Source organism: Rhipicephalus microplus, chromosome 6 (genome assembly GCF_043290135.1).
Source record: "Rhipicephalus microplus isolate Deutch F79 chromosome 6, USDA_Rmic, whole genome shotgun sequence".
Classification (NCBI taxonomy): Eukaryota; Metazoa; Arthropoda; class Arachnida; order Ixodida; family Ixodidae; genus Rhipicephalus; species Rhipicephalus microplus.
Genome location: NC_134705.1, coordinates 174,481,354 through 174,500,184, shown reverse-complemented (window position 1 = coordinate 174,500,184; position 18,831 = coordinate 174,481,354). Strand labels below are relative to the sequence as shown.

General features: G+C 42.0%; 3 protein-coding genes across 5 annotated transcripts; 1 reads left to right on the top strand and 2 right to left on the bottom strand.

Moving 5' to 3' along the window:
- Window positions 1-550: 550 nt before the first annotated feature.
- Window positions 551-6,209, bottom strand: LOC119168302 (cilia- and flagella-associated protein 36-like). 2 transcript variants are annotated; one of them, XM_075867050.1, is made up of 8 exons: window positions 5,834-6,204; window positions 5,669-5,730; window positions 5,476-5,583; window positions 4,915-5,144; window positions 3,225-3,366; window positions 2,672-2,788; window positions 1,823-2,108; window positions 551-822 (listed from the first exon to the last, which is right to left on the bottom strand). In XM_075867050.1, the coding sequence occupies exons 1-8, from the start codon at window positions 6,009-6,011 to the stop codon at window positions 815-817; spliced, it is 1,131 nt and encodes a 376-aa protein (XP_075723165.1). In that variant the 5' UTR covers window positions 6,012-6,204; the 3' UTR covers window positions 551-814. The 2 variants fall into 2 exon arrangements, with proteins under 2 accessions (XP_075723165.1, XP_075723166.1); XM_075867051.1 differs by lacking the exon at window positions 5,476-5,583 and having other exon boundaries at window positions 5,834-6,209.
- A 211-nt stretch (window positions 6,210-6,420) lies between these two features.
- PIG-H (Phosphatidylinositol glycan anchor biosynthesis class H) lies at window positions 6,421-17,096 on the top strand. Its single transcript, XM_037418544.2, has 5 exons — window positions 6,421-6,813; window positions 7,183-7,261; window positions 7,342-7,469; window positions 9,784-9,861; window positions 11,564-17,096. The coding sequence occupies exons 1-5, from the start codon at window positions 6,553-6,555 to the stop codon at window positions 11,639-11,641; spliced, it is 624 nt and encodes a 207-aa protein (XP_037274441.2). The 5' UTR covers window positions 6,421-6,552; the 3' UTR covers window positions 11,642-17,096.
- On the bottom strand, window positions 15,340-18,805 carry LOC119167117 (uncharacterized). Of its 2 annotated transcripts, none has more exons than XM_075867052.1 (7): window positions 18,708-18,805; window positions 18,576-18,612; window positions 18,426-18,510; window positions 18,189-18,344; window positions 17,908-18,104; window positions 17,260-17,489; window positions 15,340-15,468 (listed from the first exon to the last, which is right to left on the bottom strand). In XM_075867052.1, the coding sequence occupies exons 1-7, from the start codon at window positions 18,767-18,769 to the stop codon at window positions 15,423-15,425; spliced, it is 813 nt and encodes a 270-aa protein (XP_075723167.1). In that variant the 5' UTR covers window positions 18,770-18,805; the 3' UTR covers window positions 15,340-15,422. The 2 variants fall into 2 exon arrangements, with proteins under 2 accessions (XP_075723167.1, XP_037274439.2); XM_037418542.2 differs by having other exon boundaries at window positions 18,192-18,344.
- Between the last annotated feature and the right edge of the window lie 26 nt (window positions 18,806-18,831).

The window sequence follows — 18,831 nt, the reverse complement described above, 5'->3', positions numbered from 1 at the left end:
GACAAAAGCGTTGCACACAAAGTGTGCAAACAATTCCTATGTGCATGGCTTCTCCCCTACGAGTCTCGACTTCCATTCTGCTGTGGGGATTCCCCTCTCATATGTTGCAGCAGCACAGTGGTGCATGCACACATGGGTACATTGGCATCAGTTCTTCTAGAAGAAGTTGCATGCTTTCTGGTCATGGTTTTCGTGGATGCCAGTCAGCTGTGCATTTTTGCCAACCTAGCCAAAAAAATGCTTTTGCGTTGAAAAAACATGGCTTCGTTGGCCTCTTCAACACCGTTTATCACAAACACGTACTATAGTAAAATCTGACGATTAGTTGTTGACTGTGATCAGTAAGCAAGCTTTTATATAGTACAGTATTTTATACAGTAAGCAAGATTTATATGCAACTGTGCATATACTGCAAAAGTGATCTTGTATTTAATTTTCTTAGAGCTTTATTTCAGGTTGGACACCAGTTTAACTGCCTCTTGACGTTTGCATCGTACAGATCTTGCAGTATGTTTTAACGCCATACAATAAAAATCCGAAGTGCTTTGGATGTTGGAACAACAAACAATGCATGTTTATTATGCCTTTTTCTGGGGATACGCATTTAACAGTAAGCAACGCAATTGCTCATCGATGTTCAATACAATCTTCTAGGAAGGCTGCTTGCTTGCGCTCTGCAAAATGATGGTAATTCTGATTAAAAGCTCTTTGTCGCAAGAAAATTTGCAAGCCACTTGCAGTAATGTCGTAAGCTTCATCGCAAGCAGTACTTGAGAGATTTGGAGTTGCCACAGGCAAAGGCAGGACAAGGCCTCTATGAATCTGAAAAAAAAAAAAAAATGAATGGCAAGTCCTTTACATACTAACAACAATGGAGATTTGTCAAATTCTTAGTAAACGGCACTTGCCACTGTGAAATGGCAATGCTTGAAAACGAACAAAACACGACAGCTGATGCGAATGTCCCTCCTGCAGTGTTTGTCTAAATTAACCCTTTCAGATGCCACCTACGAAGAACTGTCTGTAAATGTGTCACATTGCAACAACGTTACTTAGAGGCACTCAATATTCTATTCCAACAATAATAATGAGATCATTCTTGAATTTAGGAGAGTTATTAGCAACTCATCCTGATGAAGTAATTAAATATCTCTACACCATAAAATCATAGATGCTTACTTTTTGCACAAATATAATGAAAGTAGCAGGCTAGGAATATAATGCAGATTCATTTTTGGTTTCGTCCATTTTGAGCAAAAGAAAAAAAATGTTATTTTCGCATTGCTCGCACAGGAAGCAGCACGACTCATCGAGCGTGGTAGTACTCTCGGAAAAGGGATCATATGTATCAGTACACTGCACAATGAGGTTAAACGAAGACAAATTGATGATGTAGGAGGTTCAACTCATCCAATGTACGATATGTCTTTTTATTTTCTAGCCTCTATTTGATGCAAATAGCAAGAACGAGTGGTGTACATTGCGTCTCAAAGGGTTGAAAATGACTTTGCTCTCCCACACGTGAAAACACCGACTCCATGGCACGCAAGGCTGCGCGTCTTGTGTGCTGTGGTTTTGCCTGCATTACGTCAAGCAATGACAGCTCAGGCCCCTAAAGTGAACCACGCTTATCATCATCAAGGCACTCAAAGAAAAAGAAGACTTCTTGGTGCAAGTGCGCGCTCAATATGCTACTGATGGCTATGCTGTTCTGGCTTTGCCGACATAACGCCAAGTTACAACAGCATGTGATGACAGTATATGACAGCCTAGCCCTTGAAGTGCTCCGTACTAAATGGGGAGACTATGCAGGTGTGCATACCTATGACTTCGGCTTTGAGGCGGGCAGCCAGCGATTTGCGGAAGGCAAGGTTCCCCTGATCGGCCACATTTGGCGCCTCGAGCGTGACGGTGCCCCCGAGGGCGGCCCTGGCAGCCCTGGCAGAGCGAGGGCGCTGCGGCTCGTCTCGCTCGAGCGAGCTGTTGAGCTGCTTCTCGCGCTCCACGCGTTTCAGCGCCACCAGCTTGTCCCGCTGGTTGCGTAGGTATTCTCGGCGCTGGTTCACTTCCTCCGTAGTCGCTCGGTGCCGCCATGCCAGTTCGTCATCCTGAACAAAAGTTGGTGAAAAAGTTGACATGAAAAGAGCCACTAAGAATGTTAGTGAAAGTTTGTACCAGTCTTGAGCGTGTACCAACAAAAAAAGTTACAGCATCACAGTTAATGTCACCTAAAGCAGAAAAGTGACCTAATTACTGTTAAAAGACTATACGAACTTGTTACAGTTTTAGTCAAAAAGATTGAGTGCCGTCATTATTCTTAGAACTGCAAGAACAGCAATTACAGCGTCCTAAATACAAATAACCCATTTTATTTTTATTTAGATTCAAGACATACATATTGCTCGTTTTGTGTGATAAATATACACATTCTCTCTTTATTCATCGCTTTTTTCTTTTGTCCTATTTCATTTATCATCTATAAAATATTGTTATATGTTAGACATGCATGTTAGTAGCTACAACAGCATAACATTGTCGATAATGCATATAAACTAACGCTGTAACAATCGCAACCAACTAGAATGAAAAAGCAACTACTACGATCAAAGGTGCCCTGAAAAAAAATTCACAGGTTATCGTTAACTAGTAGTTGTCTAAGAATAATTTGTACCTCCATGGCAGTATTTTGTTGCTCATATCCCGCTTCACCGCTCGGTTTTTCCTTGGGCACAGTTTCTTCATTCTCGGCGGGAGGTTGTGGCGACTCCGCTAAGGACAACTTGAGAGCCTGCAGAGTTTAACACGTTGCAGCTTAGTTTCTGTTTACGGTGCTGGAAACTGTACCGTTGTGAGCGTGAATTGGGGTCTTGCAAGAGAAATCGCAGCGACAGGATTTCTGATGTAAGCATGTCGGCTTTCTGGCCCTAGGATCAATCTTTTCAATGACAGTTTCTGTTAAAAATTTACTAGTTTAAACATTGCATTATGTGAAAGGTCTAGCTGCTTGAGCGACACCGCGAACTAGTATTGATGTGGAAAAAACATTCCAGTGCTTCTGCTTCAATTTCATGTTCGATCATCTAGAGTCAACTTGGTGAAGTATACAGAGAATAGCTTTTTAATATTTGGATGGTGACTATGCAATTTAAGAGCCTAACTAAGCAATGCAATAGGCTTTTCATAATTAAATTCTTTTAGAGTGTTAGTGCAGCACCAGTTTGTACCTTGTCCAAGAGTTCTTTCTCCTTGCTACTTTCTGCTTCAAGGCGCTGTTTTTCCAGAAGAGTGGCCTGAATGGCTTCCTGAATGAGCTTCTCTTCCATCGTCTCTTGTTCCTTCGCTGTTGCCTCTTCTTCCAGTGACTTCCTGCAAAATGACACCACTACTGTATACTCACCGCATGGGCATGTTCTTACTTTAAGATCCTGATCTGTAGTAGTAGTAGAAAAGGATCGTAAGCATGTCACTTCCCGTCCTAGAAGGCGCCTGACCTGTCTGCAGTTATTGGAAAATAATATATGGGAGAGGAAAGTTACAAAAAATGTGCAAAATAGATATGAGAGAACCAGATAGACATGGAACAAAACTGGAAATACTGAAGAAAAGTTGCTAGTGTGCTGCAATTTAGTGCACTTACAGTGGTACCTGATAGCACTACTAGGGATATCATTTATGGTACCAGTGAAAGTTCTCAGACTGCGGAGCCACAAATAAGCAATATTTTGTTGCAATTTAGTCATTTTACTGCTGAATTGTTGGTTCTTGCCAGGTAGAACACATAGAACCTTTAATTTATATGTGGGATTGTCTATATACAGGCCCAAAAAAATGTTTTTCAATCCTGCCTCATGAACATTTTTTCTGGTTAGGTGTACATTTGTTAGTTCATTGTATTAAATGTGTTGCATGTGAGCGTGAGAAAAAGCATAAGTAAGCGTTTATTACCAAAATGTAGCACTGATCACGGCTGGCCACATCAAAGTTTTGAATGCAGTGTTTGTCGTTCATAAAGAAATGTCAAACTTTTTGGCTTATTACATTGCAAAATCTTTGACATGTATACAGACATGTGAAATAATAAGAGAAGTACTTAGTGTCGTCGTCAAGTGGTCATCCAGCAAGAGCACTTGTACAGAGTCCCTGGTACAAGCTGCTTGCCACTCAAGCATAACTCGGTCCAGTCGACATTTTTACAAAGCTTAGCGAGATATATGCAATGGCTAGAAATAGCAGTTTCAATTAACAGATAAAAAAACCGCCAGGCCTGCACGGAACGCGTAGCACAGCAAAAGCTTGGAAGAGCGGCCTTTCAGAGCCTTTTCTAAACACTCGTTGGGTAACTGCTACAAGCGCACTTGTGGGGTACCTGCTACACCATAAATAATTTTAATTTTTGTGCAGTAGGTCGACATTGGCTATGCTATTCTCTTATTCAGAGAAGTATGGTACCTGCTACACACTTGCAAGTGGTTTTGTGAAAATTTCCTATGCAGTGGCTCACGATGATGTAGAATTATGCCTGAAGTGGGTATGTGCCACAGTTAATAGGTGATCAAGAACAAGCTTTTTCAATGGGTTGGAGCATTTAGCGAACCGCTTATTACGCAACTTGCATTGTGTGATGCCTGGTTGTTCCTTTGCTGTTACAAAATGCTTTATTACTCATACTGACACAATTTCTTTCCCGACATCAAGCCTGCCTAAGGCAAGTTTTTAATAGAGTTGCCCTGCATGCCAGGCTCTGGCATGCAGGGGACCCGGGTTCAAATCCCACTGTGTCCTTAACGTTTTTATTTTTTCTTATTTTGTGCAATAGTGGTTAGGGATACCAGCGGCAGCGGGCAACTACAGCTCCGCATGCGACCTTCGTTACGATCTCAAAACAGCTTTTGCTGTAAAACAGTCAAGTCATACTTCATGACGTGAGCCATGAGAGCCTCCTCGTCATCTTTGCTGTTCTTCTCATCAGCCTTCTCAGCGTCTTCGGTCACACCCTGTGGTTCACCCTGGAATGAGTCTGGCAGGAGACCATATCGCTGAGCCATGATCTCTAGTGCCTGAAGCTGAAGATCAATGTTCTTCTGAGTCATCATACGCTTGAATATTTCATAATCATCTGCTGCCCAGACCTGCTCAAAGAGACCCTAAAAAGTAAAATGTACCCTGTTACGTGTCTTGCCACATACACACACACACACACACATTACTCATACCTCAATATAACGAACCCCGATATAACGAATTATTGGTTATAACGAAGTATATGAAGAATAGCTCTGTCATAGATACAGTGCAGCAAATATATGTATATAACAAATTTTCAGATGTACCAAAGTATTTTCGTGGGAGGTGTGACTTAAAATGAGGTTCGAGTGTACATACATACATACATATAATGAATACATGCATGCATAGCTACGTGGTGCTATCGCTGCTAAGCACACAACAAATTAACCTCATGAACAATATGCATACCTGATGAAATTTGGCAGCTATGCCCCTATTTGGTTTACCGCAGACTTTCTCAAACTGTTCAGGCGTTATCCCCATGTCTTCCATGTGACTTCCTAGCATAAAGTCAACCTGAAACATTTGAATACGCGTTTACCCCGGACGTTTTTCTGCGAGGCATGGAAGCTAACTACCACGAAGGTCACTTTTATCTCACCAGGTTCTTGTATTCGTTGTGTATCTTTCGGTATTCTTCGTTGTCGCATCCTGGTTCGAACACTGCAAATTACGTGAAGGTGAAGGCATTTGCGACATATCGTATATACCAACATCGCCCGTGATAAGCGAGGATATAGCGGGAAATTGTGTATCAATCGCTTACCGATCGATTTCTGTTCGATGAAAGTTATGATCGGAATGTTCCACGCGGGACCGCGCAGGTAGCCGACCAGGGACTCGAAAACCCAGGACGTTTCGTCGTCGTCCGAAGACATCGCGCTTGCGGTGCGATAGAACTGGCACGCTGTGTGCAAACATTGTGTGTTGCTATGACAACTCATTTGCTCATGGCCGATCCACAGATGGCCACTTTTCTACACGTGCTAATCAATGGAACGGAGTGGTCGGAAAACTGCACGTAGCAGCAGCCGCTCCCAACAGTTTCCAGAGCTTTGTCGAATAATGCGCGCTCTAGAAAGTCAAGACGTTATTGTCCACTTGAGCGCAAACCTGAAAACTATGCAAATGGTGTTGCCGACTTGGTAAAAAACAACTTTCAAATTGAAAATCCCCTAAAAGTAAACCGAAACCGAAACTTTGTATAAAAAAGGCATGTAATAGTCGCGTATAATAAAGTAATAACAAAAACTTTTTTTCAATTATTGATACACGTTAGAAGTATTTTATTGGTTATGTAAATTACACAACACAACGAGTATTTTATTAGAGATCTCGATACGACAACTACTATGCACCACATTCAGCCCAACCAAGATGGCGGCGTCCTGTAGCTCTTTTGCCAACCTTACTGCTTGAATTTTTCGATCACTTCGAACTATGCTCGGCTCGCCGTGTGCGCGCACCCCAACATAATCTGCAGCGATGACTCAAGGCGGGAGAAGCAACGCTGGCAAGAAATCTGCCGCCGCGAAGCCTGCATGCAACGGAAATGCCGTTCGGTCCTCGTCGAAACTCCCGTGCGAAAACGTCCGGGGCGAGCCCCTGGACTTCTGCGCCGTCAATTACGGCAAGAACTTAGTCCAGGAGTACATATTCCGGCACCAAGCCTTCAACACTAAGCGATGGCTCGTCTTGACGCCTCTATTTCTCGCCTGTTTTCTTCGCTGCGGTCTCCATACGAGGGTAAGTTGCAGTTCTACCCTTGATCCTAAAATGGCACTGTCTAAAAGCCCGCAAGGGCGTTGTATGATAGAGAAAAATGCGTCATTTATAGCGCTATTTTATTCGGAATGTTTTTATTGATGTTACTTGTGTTAGCATACACTAGGAGGTCCCAAAGTCGATGACTGTATCGATACCTCCTCTTAAGGGCAGATTGTGGTAGAACATTGTGTCTGTGGCAACATAAGCAATAATCGTAAGTATGACGAGTGTGAAATGACGCACAGTTACCAGCAAGCTACTGTTGCGCATCTTGTGTAACGCTTGGTTTCGATGTTAGCTCCACTCAGCCTTGATTTGACCTAACTCGATGCGCCTGGTCTTCACCAGGGAGTCGACATCCTTGGCTTATCCCTAATCGTACTGTGTCTTCTCCTGGTTGTGAAACTTCGGCGGCGCGTCAAAGAGGGTAAGCTGCCGGCTTACTTGAACCCTTGTCGCGAGAGACAGATGCGTTCGTACCGGTTCAATGCATCGTCGTTCTCGCAGAGTCGCTCCTGGTTATGAGGTCTTTGGGTCTACAGACCACGACGACATTCGTAACCGGGAGGCAGGAGTCGAGGTTCATCAACAAGGAAAACATTGAAGACGTCGTGATTTCGGAAGCAATATCCATGGTAACTATAACGTTCCATGACGCCGTCTTGGAAGGCTACGCCTGTTCACATTAGAGCGCTTTCTGCGCGAGCGTTTGGCTGGAGAAGGTTCCTTTCTCTATGCTGCTGTGCATTTTGGATCACACTTGTTTAGGGCGACCACCCTCAAATTTTGCTAAAGTATACAAAGGACAATGGCGTACGTTTACATATTTATTTATCAGTATCTTACTTAGCGCTTGAGTGAGGGCATAGAGAAGAGGGGGGGGGGAGCAGTAGAGCAAAAGCATATACAAATAAATGTACAAATTACATCTTGACAAGGTAACCCATCAATTAATGCAGAAAATAAAATTGAACTCACAAACATAAGATATATAGAAAGCAAGCAAATATCGTGTGAATAATATTATGTAAAATGGAATGTAAAACCAAATATTTAAGCAGGAACAGTGCAACAGACAATGAAAGAATCACGAAATATTGTCTTTCACAAAGAAAAAAAAAGAAAACATGAAAAAACAGTAAGAGAGAAAGTAAACTTATTACTAACAGTACTACAAGCACAAATAAGGTGAGAAATGCCAAACATCAAATTCTGGTGCATAAGTATTGTTCTAAGATTTTCTTAGGTGATACCAAAGATGTTCTTACCACACACTGGGAGTTTGTGCTACAATTTAAGCGTAAACAGAAGCTTGTTGCCCATGAAAAATAGCACCTGCGGACGGAGCCAGCATCCAGAGATTGCACATATCCACTTTAGACGAGTGTTATTCAAACTTTACTGTGATATCACGCAGGAAGCAGGTGGTCAAGTTCTGTAGGTGTATCTACTGAATGCCAGTTCCACAACTGTGTTACTGTTTGTGTGTGTTCCAGATTGTATACATGGATAAGATGGAAAAGTAGCTCTTTTTTGTGATAAATTACATGGTACCACCCTGAGGCCAATGCAATTCCCCGAACACTTTTTCTGAGCCATCATGTAAATATTTAACTGCACCTAAATCTCGATATAAGAAATATCAGTTATAACGAAGTAAATGAAAAATAGTCTTTCAATAGGTATAGTATTCGAAATAAACCTTTATAATAAATTTTAGGGCATAACGAACTTCATTTCATCCAAGGTGCAACTTTGTAATAATGAGGTTTGAGTTTACTACATCTTTTCTGCCACATCCCCTGCCAAATGCCAGCTGAATCTCACTAACTCTCTCGAAATCACTTGCAATCATTCAGAGAACCGATTGTGGTATCTTAGCGGCCGAGTTGTTGCAGCTGGGATAAGCTAGAGAGGGCTCGTTCTACTCGAAGTTACAGCGGCCACATTTGGATGGGGACAAAATACGATAACAGCCATGTTCTCAAATTTGGCCAAGAAACCAATCTGGTTAAAATTAGCCCTTGAGCCCCCTACTCGTGCAAGCCTCATAACATAATGTTACGGGGTAGTTGGCTTTGGCGCGTTACACCCCAGATTATAATTTTTAGGGGTGAAGCTTCTTAAGGAGTGGGCTCTGCGTCCCCTGTATGTAGCCACCCTTCATTTAGTTCTTGTAGTGTTCACTAGATGGCGTTACCATTCCCTTTATGTAGCCACCTCTTATTTAGTTTTTGCAGTGTTCACTAGATTGCGGTACTTGTAGCTGATGATGAAAAGATGCAAGATGTTATAAACTAGACGGCGGTATTTGTAGTTGATCATGAAAGATGTTATACTTTCATGTTCTGATCATGAAAGATGTTAGACTTGTAGTTGATCATGAGATGTTATAAAACAGGAATGATGTCACATATGGCGCGTGTCATTGGTAGAAAGCAGTCGTTTGATTTAGTGTGGCGAGGTATGCTAGAGGGAGCATTGTAATAAAATCGAGTGGGCAAAATGTATGGAGGATTCATGGTTTACCAGGTTTAGCTCCGGAGCTTCGCCCACTCATCATCATTCACTTCGTGGATATGGCGGCACTTTTTAAGTGCTGGAAAGCATCATACACTATGGTAAAATAGGAACCACATTGCATGGGTAAATGTTTTATAGCATACACCTTCTCGTATCACAGTACTCTGTAGTGTTTCAGCAATAGTCACTCAAATGTGCTGTGGAATTTAATGTAAACCATGTCTTTTTTTTTCGTTGACTGACTAAGCGGTCTGTGAACCTCACGCTTTGCGATATTATTGCCGATAAACACCAAAGTGGTAGAAAAACGCATGTCTGCGCAGAGAGTTCTCAATAATTTTTACCGGAGTCTAGTAGAACCTGTTCTCGTTTGTGTAGTACTTAACGAAGGCAGCTTGCTGATTCATTGCTCTTCCATCCATACAGCACAGTGTCATCTTTTACCTGGTCATATTGCTGCACAACGTAGATTCCAAGGTTCCCAGCTTGGTGCCTTTATTTCAAGTGAGTCCCGAGATATTGCTCACAAAATGATCTCTGCCACATTATGTCTGTATTACAAGCCACATGTATCTGTATGCATGTACATTTGGCATCATAAGTTTAGAGACCATTAAGTCTAGGAAAATTTTGAATGTCTCAGTAATTTATGACTGTGTTTCGTCGAGCTGCCCAGTACATGTTGTCAGCATGTGTTAGAAGAGGCCACGAATCTAAATTCAGGGCTGTCAGCCAAGGCAGTGGGAATACTCAGTTTTTTTTGTTTTGTCTCATGGTCTGTAATTTTTTATGCTGACTGTGCATACAAGCAGCATGAACAGTATAATCCTGAGAGACCGGACTGACAAAGTTAATTGGCGACTGTCAAAAACATAATTATTGGAAGACCTAGCACATTACTTTTGGGCCTTTCTTTATGAATCACAGTGGCCTAAGGTTAAACATAAAGCTAGAGAATTATCACTGACATTAGGTTCAGAGTCTGATGAGATATGGGTAATTGTCAAGTGTGAACGGATAAATACGGCTATCTCTGTCCACTTACCAAGTTCAAAATCCAAGTTCATCTCAAACAATTGCCCTGTAGGAACTCCTTATCAATAAACTACACCTGTATAACAAGGAAACTGTACGCTGATGTGAAATGGTGTCTCGTCTGTAAACTAAATAAATAAGTGCAATTGCTTATGATTTTTATTTCTGCTACGATTTGGTATATAGTTTGGAAAGAAACTTTTGTTTGAATCCAGTCCTATAATGTGCTTTTTTCAACTATGCAAATCATCAGGCATGTGCAAACGTTGCTGTAATGGTTTAAAATTAATGGTAGTAAGTAGTAAATAACTTTGAAGCAAATACTAGTAACAGGCCTTGAAATGGAGCAACAGGACTTGTTCAAGCTAAAGCAGTAAAATATTTTACCTTCAAGATTTTTACCAGACTTAACTCACCCAAGCTAGTATAGCACTCTGTTAAACTTCAACAAAGAAATAATAATCGGGGTGCAGATAATATCCACATTTAACCATGAAGTGGTGATTAACAGTTGTGCAGATTTTCCCAAAAGAGACAGTTTCACTGCACAGCAAAACACTGCAGGAAAACAACCTGTTCAGGAGAAATCCACGCTGCCACAAAGCCACACTTCACAGTTAAATGTACACATTACCTGCACCCCGATTAACATTTTTAAAAAGTTTAGAAGCATGTTATACGATACGAGCTTATAGAGGTTAAATTCGGCAAAATTTTTATACTTGACATATTTTTTTCACTTATGGCTCACAGCTGTTTTTACTGCTAAAATTCTGCTATCAATTGAATTTGCTTGGAAATTATTCGAACTTTTATTTGGTTTGCCTTGAATCAGAACAGTGACATTTGCTCAAGCTTAGGTATCACAGAAAACCGGAAAAAGCTCTTCTATCTCTTCAACATCCTCAACTTTGCATGCCCACCCGTCATGGTGGTTAGGGGCAATGGTGATAAACTGTTCGCCCGAAAATCGCGGTATGAAATTTCGGCCTCTGTGGCCACATTTTTATGGACACCAAATGCTGTAGTCTTTTATGCTTTGATTTAAGTGCACTTTTAAGAACGCCAGCTGGTTGAAATCTCCGGAGCCCTCCACTATGGCCCTCTCGTATTGCAGTGTCGGGGCATAAAATCTCGACAGTTATGTTGTTATTGTTTTGCACACCTACAGAACACCATGCCGAGGCTGGACGCTCTGAAGATGGTTTACCGTGGCATCCACGACACCTCTTGGAGTCTGCAGCAGTGAAGCCATGCACGTGGGCAGTAACTAGAACTGCCACCATCACCGTAATTTTTTGTTGTTGTTAATGACTCGCCGTTGACCAAGTCTGTCGGTGTCTTACAACCACTTGCCATACTGACTTACATGGTGATTGTTTTTACCATTTTTGGGCAGCACTGTTCATTGTGGACATCCTAGATGCCCCTCATGATCAGTGACATCCCATCCTTATTATTTACTTATTTATAAAAAAAAGCCTACCCTTTTAGAGTTGTGAACTTGCCAAGTTTTTAGTCTAGCTGTTTATGTAGTCAACTAGAGATGTTTGCAGGCATTTTCTGTCTGAAAGAAAACTTCAACTACATATCTCCTGCGTGTGTATGCTTAAACCTTGTCATGGAAGAGCTGCCTCAGCTTGCCATTTAAAATGTACAAAGTTTTAATAATTGCTCATAGCTATAAAAACCTTTAACATTACGAGACTCTGCAACACTGATTATGTGGGTAAAAAAATGCTTCCAATTGAGGCTCCATTGAATATCTTGGCCATATACTCTTGCACTGGGAGTTTAAAATGTGTCATCAAAAACAGTAAAAAAAAAAACGCTTGTGCTTGCCTCAACCACATTGTCGTAGCTACGCAGCACGGAGTGCAAACAGGTGCGACAGGTGCAGGGTAATTTTAAACATGAATACTGACATTGTAGGGCCTTTCAACGGTACCTTAGGAAGGTGTTGCAGGACCTTTTTTTTATACTAATACTAATATCAAGTTTTGTGCTTTGTAACTCGGTGCATATCATGCGCCATGCTGTCGTATTATTGACTGCGATACATTTTTTTCTTTATACATCTGTATATGTATATAACATGTTTGTTAACCAAGGAGTTTCAATGCACAAATGCATTGTTTCACGTGACAGAGACATTTGTGACTGTGTAGTCTTTGATGATTATGATGTCTCATCGCACATGATGTACCACTTTCAATGTCACAGCTTTTGCATTCGCATTCTCTGCACTGCCAAAGGAAAGCAGGCTGTCGTAGCATGTCATTTGATGCAGCAAGATGTCATTTTGAAGTACTCGGCACTCTTTAAACGGCCTTATTGTGGATTCCAATGGTAGATTCGGAGTGGCCGACGAACTCTGTGCTGGAGAGGCAACCAAAGGAAATCTGCCACTGGAACACAGGCACACCCGCCAGAGCAAATGGAAGGGGGCGCTAGCGCACATCCACTTCTGGAAGGGCCTGCCATTTCTCGCCTTTTGCGCCGTTTTCGCTTTTGTGGGCACGTGCAGCAAAAATGGGTGTGCTCGGGTAGCGCATTACATAAGCGACGTAGTATGCCACGCTCCGCGCGCGTGCAGGGTGCTCGCGACTTTCTGTCAAATTCGCCGCTCTTCACAGGGTAATGAGAGCTGCTCAGTGGAGGGGATCTGGCGGCAAAGATTCTCCAGATCTGCTAATGAAACATACAGGGATCACTCTCATTCGGTCTAATGAACAGACTTGCTCTGCGTGGAGCAGAAAAACTGCTATTGGAAGCGCTCTGAACCTGCCAATAAAATTCACTGTTAGTGCAACTTAAAAGTAGTAAGTAGCTGGACTGGGTACAAAATGTGAAAGCACTCATGTGATGTACAACCTCATTGGTACGGTCCAATTTCGTACAAATTCTCGGTGCAAATATGTGATATTTCATTATCAAGTGAAACTGGGTGACGTTTTCCAAGAGTTTGTGTTTTATCTTTCTCCAGATAGTCCACTTCTTTCTGTCTCTTTTTTTTATTTTTCAAGTGATACATCTATCGATCGCAAATTTCAGTGACAGTGTCATACACGAAAAACCCAGCGCTGACCAGCATACAGAAATTCGGCGCTCGAGGGTATGTCGGTTGCAATCGCATATTTGCAAACACCTTTTTCTAATAATCGATGCTCCCTCGATGGTGGGCTTGTCAGCTATCAGCCGTTTCCGATAAGGCAATCTGATGTGTTATTGAGGTCGCTTATCATTTTGCATTTCCCAATTTCATTTTTGCCTGAGTGTGAATGCACAGCCATCATTGTTGCCCATAGCAGCAAAAGTGTTGTGCTCCCTAAGCACGTGGGTTTCAAGTCCAGTTCCCAGCATGGAGGAAGGAAACAGTTATAAGAGAGCATTGTATGATTCAATAAAAAGAAGTTGCAGCGTGTGAGGCAAGCAAAGCGCATGAGGCATGCAGACGCAGAGTTTCGCTTGCCCCGCTATGCTCGATTGGGCAAGGGTGTCCCAATATTTTTGTTTTTCAAGAGCGCATGTACAAGGTATTACTGCACATTACCCACAGATTCAAAAGCGCCATCAATCTTTTCAGTAAAATGATTGGTATGCACCATTTCTCGACATAACTACCTCTTGCAGCGATGAGTCTGGTCTCTGAAGAAAATGTTGGCTTTTATCTATGCATTCAAGTCTAAATTACGCCGATATGACCCAATTTGTAGACAGTGGGAACGAAAATATGTACGTTGCGTAGCCCTAAATTTTCCTGTTTCAATCCGTCGGCACCGTACATCGTTTTAAGGGAACACTAAAGATGCTGCCGAAGTGTGTAGACAATGTCAGCAGGGGTGTCTGGACGTATTTTGTTTTTAGATTTGAGGTTTCTTTATAAACATCACAGAATTTTCAAATGATGATTCAAGGAAGAGGCTGGTTTCAATGTTTTTATATGCCAACTTACTTTTGCTGACATTACTGTAATTTTCAAACTTAAGAACTGACTGCAACAAAATTTCACTTTGGTGAAGCTACACGTCTTTATTGTGCCCATAAAGAGCTTGCATTCAACACAGTTTAATATATTCAAAGAAGGACAGCATGAGAATGTTATACATTTGAAAAAAGAAAGCACATTAGAAATGTGTTGTGTTAATGTTAATGAAATAATATTGGCAAAGCATCAAGACTGATTCATCTGATTAATTTGTTGGCAGCCTTTGTATGTCTCATGAGCATTCAACACACACAGCTTTATGCCCGTAGACAGGAGATTGGCCTAGGGCCTGCCCCCTTCCCGGAAAGAAATGCTGGCTACAGGCCTGCGCAGCTTGGTGTAATCGATTATGACATGGACTTAAATTCCGGCCTACAGAATTCGCTGCAGACAGCAAAAGTTTTTGCCTCATTCTGGTTGATGCATTACTTTTAGGGAGTAATACCAGAATTTCATGAGTGTTTTATTCATCGTCATCCTAGCCTTGTGAAGCGTTGGAGTGCTTCCATTTAGAGATTATGCATTTATCTAGCGGGCCAATCCGGTGATAATGCATTACTGAAATGGCAAGTAGACTGCAACAGAGGCACGGCAAGAGGTTTCATTTGTCGGCAGTGCAGTTAGTATGCCCATTTGTTTAGTGCGAAAAGAAAGCGGGATGCCACATTTACCGCACCATGTGACTGTACGTGGTGCGAGAGCATATCCTTGTGACGACCAACCCCCAATTTTAAAAGAAGGGTCGATGACGGTAGGCGTTATTTCTGTAAGATGGCGTAACTTGGCATATGCTTGTGTACATATTTTACCAGGTTGTTACTTCCGAACCAGTGCTCAGTATTTTAATTTATTGTATCACTTGAAAGCTTACCATTGTGTTGTGAAATGTTGTGCCCCAGCTGCCTACTCGTTGAATTCCTAGTCTTGGTTGCGTGATGTGAATAAGGAGAAAACGAAAGTCGTGTTTGGTGCATTTTTTTTTAATTGCAAACTTTGCATAACTGGCTGACCCTTGTCTGTCCAACAAAGGTGTTGCTACTTGTCACACTATCCACTTGGACATTTTGCTGAAAACTGTCACGACACCCCTGAAAAAGAAAAAAAAAAGAAAAGAAAGGAAACTCTATTGCGCAAATATATCGAAAAGGCTTGTGCTTAAAAAGTGCACTTACACAGACATAGCGATGAATAGATAATATTGTGGACTCGAGAACTATGAGAGAGCAATGTTTTATTTATGGCCTGTATATGGCACCTTGTTAATCCAATAACGTATACTTGCACTCTTTCGCTCGTTATGTTCATGCCTTGTGTAGCGTTCACGTCTAGCCCACGAGGTTGTTTTAAGCGGAACCTCAACATTGTCATTTTGTTTTCCTACAAAATTTTCTGTGCACAGTGGCTGGTAGTGTTTCAGCACAGCGAAATACACTGGGTTGTTGATCCACTAGTGTGTGCAACATTTTACTACCCCCCTCCCCCTGTGCTCTGATTGGTTGAGTCCTAAAGAAAAAGAAAAAAAAAAAAAGCTCTGCAAGGAGTACAAGCAATAGCATGCTTTTCACAACGGCCTCCCTTTGGACCCCGGGCAGTGAAGGTGGAACCTGCACAGTTTTTGGAATGGAACATCACGGGTTCTGTGCCGCCATTATTGCAAAAAGCTATCTACTTGAAACTTTGGCTTGACTATGCCACCTAAGCAAAAAGCAGATGTGGCACCCCTTTTAGTTAATTACAAAATAAGGGAGGGGGCTCTTTCCATAACAGAATAAATAATCTGTTATCAAAAGACCACCTTTTGTCGGTCTCGCATTATAAATCAGCTGGAAAGGGTTACTGGGCATCTGAACTGACTTTTTGTTGTATTTTTTTTTTCAACTCTGGAAGATTTCGTCTTGTAATTTTGCTGTAGCTCTTATGATGAGATACACCCAAACCTCTATATAACGAACACAGATACATATAACAAAATATCAGTTATAGTGAAGTAAACGAAGAATGGCTTTGCAATAGATAGTGTGCTAGGAATAACTTTTATAACAAATTTTCGGATATAAGGAACTTATTTTTTTGCAAAGTGTAACTTTGTTATAATGAGATTTGAGTGTAGTTAATATAGTCATGTCAGTCTACTTTTGTTCCGACTATGCCATTTAAATCTAGGTTGGATTACTTAGCCAGGATTATTGCATTCATTCTGACATTTTTACATTTTTTTATATGACTTATTTTTGGCACTCATTTGTATGTGTCATTTGAAAAGAACTGAAATTGATGAAATGAAAGCTCAATTTGTATTGTAACTCACGCCCATGCAACAGTGTAGACCGGAGTGACCTTTGCTCTGCTTGAACATGCTGCGTCATAGCGCTGCTTCAGAAAGTGTTTTCAAGAGAGTGCTCCATTACACAAAATATGCACTTGACTACTGAAGTGCTGGTGAGTGTGTTTTATTATTGTCCACAAATTGTGGATTTCCAATCAGTTGGCCTGCCCCGTAGTTTGTCAGACCTTCCGGTGAATTACGAATTTACACTTATGGTCTCAGGTTTTATGTCAACTAGGACCACGTGTATGATGAGTATTATTACTTGTGATGCCGTTTTGTATTCTTATCTTGCTTTCAGCTGCAAAATAGAATAGTAAATTGTGAACTTTGTCGGTACCTGACCAAATGTTGATTGTAGATATCTATTAAACGTCGTTCCAATCGAGACTTGCCACTGTGGCTGTGCTTTTATATTACTCTATGTGCATTCAGAATTTAACGTGAGTAGTGTGCAGCCACTGAAAATTTTATAACAGAGTTTCAAGCCTATATAAGCATGGGAATTTATAAGAAGACTGCTTTGCAGTGTTTGTTTTACTGAATGAATCACCTTTTCAGGCTTTGAAACAGCCCAGTGCTTGGTGCCGGTTCGCTGCTCTGGCCAAACTGAATGGCTCGCGGTTCACGGACTTCGAAGGACACGTCGTTGTTGAGGAAAACAATAGCACTGTCGTCGTTCTGGGCTTCTGGGATATGTGCGTAGTACTGAAGCGTTCGGTAGATCATGTCAGGTACGAAGTACTGCCTCACAACAAGATCCTGTCTGGCATCTTTAGGCTTCTGAAAAAAGAAAAAAAGAAATGGTGGGCGAATTGCACTAAAAGAGGAAGGCTGAGTAAGAGCAGAGCTGGTGGTCTCCTAGCTAGACCCGGCTTGGCACAGTCAGGTTTAATTAGCATAATTAGGCCGCATGAAACGTGAGTATCTCGGGTGTACTTGGTTCTACAACACACAACTTAATCAGGTTTAGTCTTTGACATCATTGAGTGTAGTTAGGCTTACATAGGCTCTACTCGGTAGTAGTACCTTCATGAGCTTGGCTTCACTAGCCTCATTGGAAATTCGTCTTGGAATGCGTGCTTTCTGATTAAGATAATTTTCTGGTGACAGAAGTGGCATAACGAAAAGCTTTAAAAAATGTGCGTGCATGTTATCATTGCACTAATCCCAGATTTGGTAAAAGGTGCCGTGGGTTTACCACGTAACGCAGGCAGTCTTGTACTGAGAATGGCAGCGCTCGCTCCAGGTCGCGCCTGTATTGTCTGCGAGCCACAGCGTGAGAAGCTGGAGTTCCCCTGTAATGGTACATCGCAGGCAGCCTGATCTTGCGTTTCTCTCTACGTGATGACCATTTTTGTTTCACTGGCACCAAGGGAGCCTCGTCAGATGAGCTATCTGCGAAAGCACAAATGAAGGGGGGGGGGAGCGATTGACCAACCACGAATATGAAAGGGAAAAAAAATCGTCGATGAAGTTTACCACCTTCGTCGTAGTGGCGACGGCGGCTGACGTTGGCTGAGCGCGCGACGATATTGTTTTTCCGGACGCGCACGTAGAAGTGGTAGCGGTACAATTCGTACATTGTGCCGTCCTTCTCGAAAACCAGTTCACCGCTGTAGTTCCATTTACGATATTCTGCGTTGATTGCGTACAGGTTAGAGCCTTGAGCAACCTAAGTAAAGACAGACAAATGTAACACTTCAAAGAAAAGGATACCTATGTCGGCGGTAAACTCGTGGTTGGAAAGATTCGGAGGGTACTCGTCCTCGCTCACAGCCGTTAAAATTGTGGTGATAAGGTCCTGTGAAGGGAAATAAGTGTCAGTAAATTATGCGGGCGAAGGGTATGGACGAATATAGAGACAACCCGTTCGTGGTTTAGAACGTCGACGCTGCCGGGTGGCCTATGAGCGGAGAAAGAAAAAAAAAAGTGGTTAGAGCAATGCGTTTTAGTAAGTGCAAAGACGGCAAAATGACGCAGTTGTCGTCAGAATCTCACCATGTGAGTTTGAACTTGTAAACGACCTGGTCGTGCCAACACAGCTTGTATTGAGCGGCCATGTTTCGCCGGTTTCGCTTCTGGATCAGCGTCGTCTGCTCGATTCATTAGCCAACCAGAGCAG

What these genes read in the sequence shown, in the direction of transcription:
- LOC119167117 (XM_075867052.1), bottom strand. Translation starts at nt 18,769, where the DNA reads ATGGCCGCTCAATACAAGCTGTGTTGGCACGACCAGGTCGTTTACAAG. An exon ending in TACAAGTTCAAACTCACATG is followed by an intron (nt 18,613 to 18,707) that starts GTGAGATTCTGA and finishes CTCCGCTCATAG; the next exon opens with GCCACCCGGCAGCGTCGACG. An exon ending in AAGACTGCCTGCGTTACGTG is followed by an intron (nt 17,490 to 17,907) that starts GTAAACCCACGG and finishes TTCTTTTTTCAG; the next exon opens with AAGCCTAAAGATGCCAGACA.
- LOC119168302 (XM_075867050.1), bottom strand. Translation starts at nt 6,011, where the DNA reads ATGAGTTGTCATAGCAACACACAATGTTTGCACACAGCGTGCCAGTTC. An exon ending in CATCGAACAGAAATCGATCG is followed by an intron (nt 5,731 to 5,833) that starts GTAAGCGATTGA and finishes CGTAATTTGCAG; the next exon opens with TGTTCGAACCAGGATGCGAC. An exon ending in AGAAAGAACTCTTGGACAAG is followed by an intron (nt 2,789 to 3,224) that starts GTACAAACTGGT and finishes TAAACTCTGCAG; the next exon opens with GCTCTCAAGTTGTCCTTAGC.
- PIG-H (XM_037418544.2), top strand. Translation starts at nt 6,553, where the DNA reads ATGACTCAAGGCGGGAGAAGCAACGCTGGCAAGAAATCTGCCGCCGCG. An exon ending in GCTGCGGTCTCCATACGAGG is followed by an intron (nt 6,814 to 7,182) that starts GTAAGTTGCAGT and finishes GGTCTTCACCAG; the next exon opens with GGAGTCGACATCCTTGGCTT. An exon ending in TTTCGGAAGCAATATCCATG is followed by an intron (nt 7,470 to 9,783) that starts GTAACTATAACG and finishes CCATCCATACAG; the next exon opens with CACAGTGTCATCTTTTACCT.